At 40.4% G+C, this 12,291-nt stretch overlaps 1 protein-coding gene across 1 annotated transcript in view; it reads right to left on the reverse strand.

Annotated features, from left to right (window-relative positions):
- The window catches only part of bckdk (branched chain ketoacid dehydrogenase kinase), a 20,319-nt gene extending 13,895 nt beyond the window's left edge, over nucleotides 1-6,424 (reverse strand). Inside the window, 3 exon segments of the mRNA XM_053331206.1 lie at nucleotides 2,001-2,111; nucleotides 2,336-2,404; nucleotides 6,122-6,424. Of these exon segments, the coding sequence (XP_053187181.1) occupies nucleotides 2,001-2,111; nucleotides 2,336-2,404; nucleotides 6,122-6,373 (432 nt within the window). The 5' untranslated portion in view covers nucleotides 6,374-6,424.
- Between the last annotated feature and the right edge of the window lie 5,867 nt (nucleotides 6,425-12,291).

The following is a 12,291-nucleotide window of genomic DNA, read 5'->3' on the forward strand; positions in this document are numbered from 1 at the left end:
GGAGTCCCCATAAAAACTACTAAGAATAACAATTATATATAAATCATCATGGGGAAAGAAGAAGATTTTAAAAGAGCGCCTGTGCTTGGATTAAAACTGCTGCTTCTGCTCTGACCAAGGCTCTTAAATCACACTGATGAGGCGTCTGAGGTTAAATCTGTTCATGTGATCGATGTCTCTGGATGAGGAACAGCAGGTTCCACAGCGTCTTTGGCTCTAAAGTTAACCAGGAGAGGAGGAGGAGGAAGAAGGAGGGGAAATGATGCTGTGTCTTAAAATCTCATACTTCTGTACTCACACGAGTCAAGGAAGGAAGGAAGAGAGGAAGAAGGAAGGAAGGAAGGAGAGGAGGAAGGAAGAAAAGGAGGAAGAAGGAAGGAAGGAAGGAAGGAAGGAAGGAAGGAAGGAGTAAAGAGGAAGGAAGGAGAGGAGGAAGGGGAGAGAGAGGGAGGAAGGAAGGAGGAAGGAAGGAGGGAGGTAGAAAGGAAGGAGGGAGGTAGAAAGGAAGAAAAGGAGTAAGGAGGAAGGAAGGAAGGAAGGAAGGAAGGAAGGAATAAGGAGGGAGGGAGGTAGGAAAAGAGGAAGCAAGCAAGGAAGGATGGAAGGAAATGAGGAAAGAAGTATGGAAGGAGGAGGGAGCAAAGAAAGAGGGAAGGAGGGGAAGAACGAAGGACAAATTAAAGAAAGAGGGAGGGAGGAAGGAAGGAAGGAAGGAAGGAAAGGAAGGAATGAAGGGTCAAAAAGAGATGGGGTCAATTTGACCCGGGGGGACGACAGGAGGGTTAATATTCTGAGTGCATACGTGAACTAACCCTTTAAACTCACTACGTTGATCCGTGACCTCATTAAAAAAAGAGAAAGGCTTTGCTGATCTTTAATCTGTCGTGACACATTAACCCAAATACTGAATGTATGTATATACTGTATATGTTACATCAGCTGCTAGTCCATATGTTATAATGTACTGACCAGGCGAGGAGTTCTGGTCCTCTGAAATGAGGCCAACACGGAAGTAACTTAGAGCTGCATTCTATCAAAAGGCCACCAGGGGGCGACCGTCTCTATACAAGTCAATGGAGAATTCACCAACTTCTCACTTGATTTCTAACCTCAGTAAACGTTTTCAAAATGTGTTTATGGTCTCAATCGCTAGTTTAAAGCCTTCTTCAATGCAGTATGATGTTCATTTGGGACATTTTGGCCTCCCTGATTTTATATGTGACGATAAAGCAGGGTATGCATTAGGGGCGTGGCTACGTCTCGATTGACAGGTCGATTGCCCAATGTCCTCGAGATCCAGTCCTCGTAACCATAGCAACCTCTCCACTCTGCCCATGGCTCCGCCTCATGCCCATATAAGTAGAATCCGTGTTTTTATTTTTCCCAGCATGCACCTGAAATTTTCAAGCTGGCGCTGCCCATATCCGAAACTATTGGCTTCCGAGCAGCAGTCCACAAAGTTACTTCCGCGTTGACCTCATTTCAGAGGACCAGAACTCCCCGCCTGGTTCCAACACAATTTTTGTATTAAAATATCTGTTTTTTAGTGTTTAATTCACATTACTGCTACCAGTACAATGAGCTCATGTGTTATTTTTATTAGTATGAGTCTGTGATGATGCTAACTTTATTACCTCTAGTTGTATTATGACAGTGAGGAGGAGGACTGCTGCTGTGTGGAAATATTGGAATCTCTTAAATTGTCTGGTAACAGGAAATATAAATGAAACATAAAATGACTCAGATTACTGTAATAGAGGATTTTATCTCCCGCTCGCTGTGTCAAAAAGGAACATTACGACTAAATTTTCCACCTTTGGCTCAAAGTTCAGCCTTGACTCTCCTGAGCATCGTCCTAGTTGCTACTTAATCTTATTTTAGGATAATGTACAGTGTCAGTGTTCCCTTCATCCCTTGCTTCATGTATATTTCTCCACCCTGTAAAGCGAGGAGAGGAGCGGTGGTGCTGCGAGTGTCTGGGGGTCCGTTATAACTCTTACCACTTGCAGGATGGTGGGGTTGCAGCCGATAATGAAGGGCAAACTACGGAAGCCCTTAATGCGATGGGCGATCCGCACAGGCAGCTCCTTGTGAAGGTAGTTGGCACTGCTCTGAGATCACACACACAGAGAGAGACACACACACACACACCACACACACACACACACACACACACACACACACACACACACACACAGAGAGACACACACACAGACAGACAGTAGAGAGGAAAGGCAGGTGAGCTGAGCGAGGACTCTCACAGCACAAAGAGCCTCTCATTAAAAAAAAAAAAAAAAAAAAAAAGAGTGTGTGGTTGAAATATGTAAATATTTACCAGGATGTGATGTCCGTCAGGAGATTTCCCAGCATACAACAGGGTCGCTAAGGTCAGTCGCACCGAGGCCTGTGAGGAAACATAAAATCACAGTCACAAGTTTTTTACCATCAACATTACAAAAGAGAACAGCTGCAAAACTGCTTCGTCAGCAACTTCACACCTCCAGAAATAAATGGAGCTGAGCATGACTTTCATACCTTACCTGAGAAATATACAGTTTTTATATAAAATATGTTTAATTCAAAGCTCTGAAATGTTAAATACTATCAAATACTAAAATGTATAGTAGTCTACAGCTGATTTAAATATATAATGCACCTTACAGCTGTTCAAAAGCCTTATCTCAGGTCAAACTTTGCCTCATTTTAACTATATATTCATTATTTAATTTTATATTATTTTGAATTTTTCTTTTACTGAATATTTGTTTTGTGTGTTTTTGTGCTTGTAAATGAGGATTCCCCCTTAAATGGTCTTTCAAGATAAAATAAAAGGTTAATAATTAGCAATAAAAAGATAAACTATCTCATTAAAAGATAAGATAATCCTTTATTAGTCCCATGATTAGCAGTATTACAGCAGTGAAGTGGACAGTAGAATAAAAGAGCATCAATAAAAAAGATGAAAGAAAAGTACAAAAGCAGTTAAAAAAACAATAGTGGTAAAAAATATAATATAAAATAAGCGTAACATTACATTTGATTAAATAAACAAGATTATAAATATGACCTGACTTTTGATACTGACACATTTCCCTCAGTTCAGTCTGATCAATAAATCAGAAAGCATATATTATACGCTTCTATAAATAAACTATATTACATCAATATGTTGGCTGAGGAATAAATAAAAATTGCAGTAGCATAAATACAAAGATCTGCAGAAGTTTCACTGTTACTGAATATAAATGATCAACCAGAGAGCAGTGAGAAGCTGATTTTTCAAATGTTAGAATAGAGAAATAAACCTTATTTATTCATTTAAAAAGGGAGATTTGAGGTCATAGTACATTGAAATTACATTGAAAAGTGTTCCTATTTTTTTGTCCACTTCATTTACATAGTTATATTCATTGAAACAAAACTAACTAAAACTACTTAATCACTTGTTTAACTAAAACTAAACTGAAATCTGAATCTGAAACTAAAAAACTACTGATAATTCCCAAACTACAATAACCCTAATATATAAAAACATAATTTTAGTGTGGGCTACTGGTCTGCAGTGTTTTTTTATATTGCAGGAGAGAAAGAAGAAGAAGAAGAAGAAGAAGAAGCTGCAGCAGCGTTTCATTGTGCAGTGATTGGATTTCAGGAGCAGTGATTATGTTACTGGTACAGTGAACACATCGTTACACCTACAACACAATGACATGCAACACGATGCCTTCACTTTAACACAGTTACACAACAGCTACAGGGTCAGCATGACATTACAAAATAAAACTCTTATAGCATGGGAATTAATATTAAATTAACTATTGAAGAAACCTTGGAAAAACACACTGCATTAGTTGATAAGTCCATTTTAATTATAATTATAATAAAAGTTAAGAAAAAAAATGTCTCCTGCTTCTCATTTGAGTGTTTGCAGCTCTTCTCGTGCCTATAAATTGACTTTATTGGGGTGTTTTTGGACTCATTTGGACTCATTTCCAGACAAAGGAAGATATTTGAAGGTTTGTGCTCTAGGATTCAGTTTTCTGTTCTTTTATAGTCCAAAATATTAACCAATCAAGAAAATGATCTGCAAACAAATCAATAGTGAAGATAATTGTTTAAAAAAAGTACTTTTATAGATGTTGCTTTACCTTATTCCCATTGGTATCATTGTGTGTTTTGTTTTGCTGCTTTAACTGTAAAATATACTGATTATTTCCATATATGGGCTTTTGTAGTGTGTTTTTTCCCCCTGTATAAATGTGCAAACTATGTTCTTAAAAGTGCTATATAAATATTATTATTGCTATCGTTCATTAATTGCATCCTAATTGTCATTGCTTTTCCAGTTTACTGTATATAACATTTTATTTTATCCTATTTTTAGTACACTTTCACAATTACACTGCAATCCCCCCCCCACACACACACACACACACACACTCACACACACACACACACACACACTGTACTGCTGAGTCAATTTGAATCACATCTTATCTTTATCTACGTCTCCACCAGTAAATTAGGGTGAAGTCATTATTAATTTTATATGCTACAGCTGTGTTTACTCTGCTATGATTAAAAGATTTGATACAGAAGTGTGGCATTAAAAAGAAAAGTCACCCACAAGTTTCACTCCTTCTTCCCCCCCTGTACTTAATCACCTTGAGGATCCCGACCCTCAGGTTAAGAAGCGCTGCATGAATGCGTGACTTTGAGTCATGAGACAAGAGCTGCAGCTGACTGATATCAGAGAGATTTATGCTCTTACAGATTAGCAGCTACTATTTTTGCAGAAAAAAATGTAACACACTTATTAACTTTCCTGGCACTTTTAGGTCTTATTTACCACTCTGTACTTTTGACTACTGCACTTTTCATTTCCACCATAGTTGCACGAGTTGGGTGATATTTAATTTTGATGTTTTGTCTTGCAATGCAGCTGCAGATTTACTCATTTTTACTATGAATGAAACATTTGTTTTGCTCCAGTTTAAATGACTGAAATATGAACATTATGTTCAGAGAGACAGCTGTTTGGCATGTGAGGAAGAGTTGAGACATCCAAGTGGCAGTTATGATTCATACTTATTTGGAAAAGTGCAAATAAAGTGGTCAGAAGTTACAGGAAGGTGGTGTTGAAACAAGGGCTGGTACCATTTCTTTTTAGTTGTACATGTTTTATTTACACTACAGGAGTGTTGAAAGAAGAATGTGTCAGATATTTTATTACTAGAGTCTAGTAGAAACTGAAAGTGTCCAATAATACATACTAAAAGTAGGTGATATGTTTGTAGAGAGTGAAAAAGTAGTCAGATAAGATAACAGACTCCCCATGAATTGGATCAACTTGACCTCCACAAACTGAAATATGACACCACTATTGGTCAATTTCCAGACATCTACATTTCCCCTGACAGCTTTGAATTTTCACATTTATTGTAAAGTGAACGTGGGTGACAATAAACCTTTTTAATGCCAGGTTTTTTAAACAAATGTGTGTTAAATTTGACCCAGATTAACAAACCTCTGCTAGCTAAACATAATGTCCTCATGGCGGTGCATTCAAGTCCACGCGGAGGAAAATTTTCTTTTTTACGCAGGTTGCTGTTTCAGCTACATTACGCACTTTAGTTCAACATAAGTATTTAGTATAATAATAATACTAACACATATAGACACTATCCTACCCTAAAACACTGTAGTGCCATCAGAAAACAAATCCAAAAGAGTGACAACCTTCCATTTTGTTCATTTTAAAAGAAAGACATAATTTAATACATTTACCACATGTGTATTAACCTATTTGTGGGAGCTTTTTATACAATATAAGAAGTAAAAATCGAGGTTAATCTCTTATCTTAACCACAATCCTGAAGAGTAACTTTACCTTTATGTACGTCAAAGAGAAGATTGTCATATTTACTGCAGTTTTTTTGGTGGTCAGTGAACGCAGCACAAGTCCCCTTTGCTAACGGCTACTGTAAAGCTAGAATTAGCCGATTCGTTGCTAAGGTAGAATTCGCTAGCTCGTTGCTAAGGGTAGAATTATCTAGCTCGTTGCTAAGGTAACAGCACTTTTTAAGGCACATTTACACTACTACAAAAGTCACATTCATACCTTTTCTGCGGAGAGATCAATTGCAGACTGGTTATAAAACGACGTGACAGTCTTCGACCTCTCTCTCGCCAACTCTGAAAAGCCTTGCATCGAAGACGTGGAGCGAAATCTCCGGCTCCCGGTGCTGCTGCAGGACATCGGCGGCACTGTTTTGGTGACCGGGGCCAGCAATAAACTACCGAGCCTCGGCCTTGCCCTGCAGGTAGCCCCGCTCAGCATCTCCACCGCTATACCCGCAAGTCCAGGACTCATGTTTTCGGGAGGTGAGGTGTATGTGTGAGTGTCAAAGAGAGAGGAGTTCCCGTATAAACAGTCTTCTTCTTCTTCTTCTCTTCTAATCTAATGCTGCTGCTGTTGCTGCTGCTACGAGGCCATTAAGGCCGCGTCGTAATGGTGCACAAAGGCACGGATCTGAATACAGTACAGAGAGGGTACAGAAAGGGCTTTGTACGCATTGGCCAGTGGTGGAGAGAGCAGGGGGCGACGACATGACAGCTGGGCCAATCAGTCAGCCAGAGGCGGAGCGAGATACAGCATCAAGTACCAAGTACCCTCCCTTCCTCCCCACCACCACCACTACTAGGATCTCTAAAAAAGAGAAACAAGCCCAAAATAATGACTTGTATCTCTAAATAAAGAGAAACAAGCCCAAAATAATGACTTGTATCTCTAAATAAAGAGAAACTATCTCAAAATAATGACTTACTGTCTCAAAAAATGACTTAGTATCTCAAAATAATGACTTACTGTCTCAAAATAATGACTTGTATCTCAAAATAAAGAGAAACTATCTCAAAATAATGACTTAGTATCTCAAAATAATGACTTACTGTCTCACAATAAAGAGAAACTGTCCCAAAATAATGACTTGGTATCTCAAAATAATGACTTACTGTCTCAAAATAATGAGAAACTATCTCAAAATAATGACTTAGTATCTCAAAATAATGACTTAGTATCTTAAAATAAAGAGAAACTGTCTCAAAATAAAGAGAAACTGTCCCAATATAATGACTTGTATCTCAAAATAAAGAGAAACTATCTCAAAATAATGACTTACTGTCTCACAATAAAGAGAAACTGTCTCAAAAGAAGGACTTAGTATCTCAAAATAATGAGAAACTATCTCAAAACAATGATTTGGATCTCAAACTGATAACTTAGTATCTCAAAATGATGAGATGACAATCAGCTGGGCCGATCAGTCATCGTAGAGGCGGAGCGAGTCAGCATCAAGTACCAACCCTAAACCCTTCCTCCTCGAAACCCTTCCTCCTCCTCCTCCCCACTACCACTACTGTACTGCCCTGAGAGAGAAAAGAGGAAGGACGCTCAGTAAACATTTCCGAGCATTAGAACAAAAAAAAAAACTTTTAAAGGCGAGGACCCATGAACATACACAAAGCTGACGAAGCACGTTTCCTGCTGATGTGATGAAAACAAAAACATCCTGTAAGTCAGAGGTGTCAAACTCATTTTCATTCAAGGGCCACATACAGCACAATTTGACTTCATGTGCGCCGGGTCATTAAAAGGAAAGAAGGAAGGACGGAAGGGAAGAAGGGTAGATGGAAGGAAGGAAGGAAGGAAGGAAGGAAAAGAAGGGTAGATGGAAAAGAATGAAGGAAGGAAGGAAGGAAAAGAAGGATAGATGGAAGGAAGGAAGGAAGGGAAGAAGGGTAGATGGAAGGAAGGAAGGAAGGGAAGAAGGGTAGATGGAAGGAAGGAAGGAAGGGAAGAAGGGTAGATGGAAGGAAGGAAGGAAGGAAAAGAAGGGTAGATGGAAGGAAGGAAGGAAGGAAGGAAGGGAAGAAGGGTAGATGGAAGGAAGGAAGGAAGGAAAAGAAGATAGGATGGGAAGGAAGGAAGGAAGGACAGAAGGGTAGATGGAAGGAAGGAAGGAAAAGAAGGGTAGATGGAAGGAAGGAAAAGAAGACAGGATGGGAAGGAAGTAAGGGAGGACGGAAGGGAAGAGGGGTAGATGGAAGGAAGGAAAGAAGGAAGGAAAAGAAGACAGGATGGGAAGGAAGGAAGGAAGGACGGAATGGTAGATGGAAGGAAGGAAGGAAGGAAAAGAAGACAGGATGGGAAGGAAGGAAGGAAAAGAATGGTAGATGGAAGGAAGGGAAGCAGGGTAGATGGAAGGAAGGAAAAGAAGACAGGATGGGAAGGAAGGAAGGAAGGAAGGACAGAAGGGAAGAAGGGTAGATGGAAGGAAGGAAGGAAGGAAAAGAAGACAGGATGGGAAGGAAGGAAGGAAGGAAGGAAGGAAGGAAAAGAAGACATGATGGGAAGGAAGGAAGGAAGGAAGGACAGAAGGGATCATAAAATAATGAGCCATTATATTGAGGAAGTTTCTCATTATAATGACTTACATCACTTTTGGCATAAATAGGCTTCCATACAAATGACACCACAGCTCTGATTTTGAGCCAGACTCCTCCATCTGATAAGAGTTGTGCTTCTCAGATGTGTTATTTATTACAGATAGTGAATGAAACCCAGGAACTAATGTGTTATTTATTTATGGGTTGAGTTATCGAGACTTGTGCCTGAAGGGAAGACTGGAGACACACATTGTTGTTTGTGAGCAGATGTTTATTTTAAAATCATGTTTGTGTTGCTTCAGGCTTCTCCTCCGTTTACTCTCTCACTCCTAACCCAGGTGGAAGGTCAGCTACATTTACTTAAGAGCTGAGTATTTCCATGTGATGCTACTTTCTACATCTCAGAGGGAAATATTCTACTTCCTACTCCACTACATTTATTTTAACCCTCCTGTCGTCCTCCCGGGTCAAATTGACCCCATCTCTTTCTTTAATTTTTCCTTCGTTCTTCCCCTCCTTCCATACCTCTTTCCTCACTTCCTTCCATCCTTCCTTGCTTCTTTCCTTCCTCCTTTCCTCCCTCCCTCCTTACTCCTTTCCTTCCTTCCCTCCTTCCTTATTACCTTCCTCCTTTCCTTCCTTCCATCCATCCTTCCCTCCTTACTCATTTCCTTCCTTCCTCCCTCCCACCCTCCTTCCATCCATCCATCCTTCATCCTCCTTTCCTTTCCCTCCTTCCTTACTCCCTCCTTTCCTTCCATCCTCCCTTCCTCTTTCTTTCCTCTCTCCTTCCTATTCCTTTCCTTCCTCCCCTCCTTCCTTACTCCTTCCTCCCTCCTTACTCCTTTCCTTCCTTCTTTCCTCCCTCCCTCCTTATTCCTTTCCTTCCTTTCCTTCTTTCCTTCCTTCTTTCCTCCCTACCTCCTTACTCCTTTCCTCCCTTCTTTCCTCCCTTCCTCGACCTGAGGACAACAGGAAGGTTAACAGCTTTAGTAACTTTTCAGATGAAGATTTGACACAATGAATATAACAAGCTTTTATAATACAACACATTGTTAAATATGAAACCAAAAAGCAGATTTCAGATGTCTATGAGTTAACAGCTCCACCAAATAGTGATTTTTCCCTCTAAACTTCTCACAGTTTAATTTCAATAAATGTTGAAATTATCCAATATTTCAGCAAAACTAGACATAGATTAGAGAAAAAGTTAAAAAAAAAACTGAAAACTGATCTGTATATCGCTCCTTCCTTCCTCCTTCCTTCCTTCTTTCCTCCCTCCTTTCCTCCCTTGACTTGAGGACAACAGGAGGGTTAATTACAGTAACGACGTACAGTTAAAATAAAATGTACTACTGATGTAACACAACAGGATTCAGTCACTCATCTCTTTTAATAAATGAAGATATTTTTTTACAGCATGTAAGTGAGACACAGAGGGTGGAAGGGAGGAAGGAAAGGAAGGAAGGAAGGAGAGAAGGAAGGGAGGAAGAAGGAAGGAAGGAAGGTATGAGGGAGGGAGAAAGTTCAGAGTTCATATCAGTATAATGACACAGACACAGACCTCTCAGCTCAGCAGCAGCAGCAGCAGCAGCAGCAGCAGCTTGGGTTTGTGTGTGAGGTGAGTGTTTGCATTCCTTAATGTTATCCGAGCAGAAGGAAGTGAGCTGCTAAAGACTGAGCGGACCTTAAAACAGCACACGGGGGTCATTCGCGTGCAACTATTCACATTAAATATTCTCTATGCATAAAAAAAAAAAACATTTCAGTAACACGAAGAATTCACTTTGGAGTCGTTTCCAAAGTTACCTGATGAATATAAACTTAACCCTCCTGTTGTCCTCAGGTCAAGGACAGGAGGAAGGAGGAAAAGAGGAAGGGAGGAAGGAAGGAGGGAAGGAAAGGAGTTAGGAGGGAGGGAGGAGGGAAGGAAGGAAGGAAAGGAGTAAGGACGAAAAGAGGAAGGAATTTAGGAGAGAAGGAAGGAAGGAAGGAAGGAAGGAAGGAAAGGAGTAAGGAGGGAGGACAGAAGGAAGGAAGGAAAGAAAGGAGGGAGGAGGGAGGGAAGGAAGGAAGGAAAGGAGGAAGGAAGGAAGGAGGAGGGAGCAAAGAAAGAAGGGTGGAGGGGAAGAAGGAAGGAAAAAAGAAAGAAAGAGGGAGGAAGGAAAGAAAGGAGGAAGGAAGGAAGGAAGGAAGGAAGGAACAGTCAAAACAGACAGGGTCATTTTGACCCGGGAGGACGACACAAGGGTTAATATTCTTTTCTTTTGGGTTTGTTTTTGGTTTCCAATCTGACTGCTAAATCTGCTCACAAGCTCATTTTATAACTTAGTCTAGTTCAGGGATGTCAAACATGCGGCCCGTGGGCCAGAACCGGCCCGTTGAGAGGTCCAATCCGGCCCACTTTCCTTCTTCCTCTTTTCCTTCCTTCCTTCCTTCCATCTGTCCTTCTTCCCTTTCTTTCTTTCTTTTTTCCTTCCTTCCATCTGTCCTTCCTGTCTTGTTTTCCTCCCTTCCTGCCTTCCTTCCTTCCTTCCTTCTGTCCTTCCTACCTTTCTTTCTTTTTTCCTTCCTTCCATCTTTCCTTCCTGTTTTGTCTTCCTTCCTTCCTCCCTCCCTTTCCTCTTTCCTTCCTCCCTTTCTTTCTTTCTTTTTTCCTTCTTTCCTTCCATCACTCCTTCCTTCTTTTTAATGATCCGGCCCACATGAGATCAAATGCTTTTTGGTGTAAGGCAGGTAGCGTACGAGAGAGATGACGATGATCAAAACAGTAAAGCTCTCTGTTGTAAAACCAAAACTATGAAGAGAAAAGAAGATAAAAGAGGTGAGGGGAGAAGTGAAGGCGGGTGATTATTCTCTGTGGGTTTCACACTTCTCACATTACACTCAGTCATTTGATCCGTTGTTAGAATAAAACTAGAGATCAGAGCAGCGTTGAATAGATTAATGGAGATCTTAAAGTCTCTTATTATTCCTCATCAAGTAATTGAAATGATGATGTTGAACAGCTGTGAAGCTTTTATACTGAAGTAAAAAAAAAAAGGAAACCGAATAATGAGCAGGAGTACTGTACAACTGTCTGCTGCTGGAGCACAGTAACACAGTCAGCAGCTTTCAACTACAGCTGAGTAGAAATCAATTCAACAGTCAGGCATGTGTGAAAAGTCTTATCCAAACTAGGAAATGAAACCGTGCCAAAAAACTCAAACCAAACCACACCAGAGACTAAAGACAGAGACTAAAGAAACAGATCCAAACGAGTCGCCTGAGGGTGATTATGGAGTTACATTACTGTAATTATGTCACGTTAAACATAGTGTGGTGGTCTGGTTCAAAGATTTATAACCTTTTTTTATATCATCATCTTCCTATAACTGAGTCTTAAGTGTCATACTGAATAATGAACCTATTTAGGCTTTACGGTTATTATATCAGATCAGCTGATATTTAACATTTTATGTAATCAGTGAGATCGGCTGTAATGTCTTAATTCACTGATCTGATCAATGACGTCATGTTGAAACTTTTTGCAGATGCTCCCGTTGCATAGATTACAGATGGCTTGTGTTTTATCGGAGGGAGGAAGGAGGTAAGGAATGAAGGAGGAAGAAGGAAGGGAGGGAGGAGGGAAGGAAGGGAGGAAGAAGGAAGGAAAGGAGGGAGGGATGAAGGAGGGAAGGAAGGATAGATTGCAGCTGGCTTGTGTTTTATCGGAGGGAGGAAGGAGGTAAGGAATGAAGGAGGAAGAAGGAAGGGAGGGAGGAGGGAAGGAAGGGAGGAAGAAGGAAGGAAAGGAGGGAGGGATGAAGGAGGGAAGGAAGGATAGATTGCAGATGGCTTGTG

The sequence above is a fragment of the Scomber japonicus genome, chromosome 13 (assembly GCF_027409825.1).
Source record: "Scomber japonicus isolate fScoJap1 chromosome 13, fScoJap1.pri, whole genome shotgun sequence".
Classification (NCBI taxonomy): Eukaryota; Metazoa; Chordata; class Actinopteri; order Scombriformes; family Scombridae; genus Scomber; species Scomber japonicus.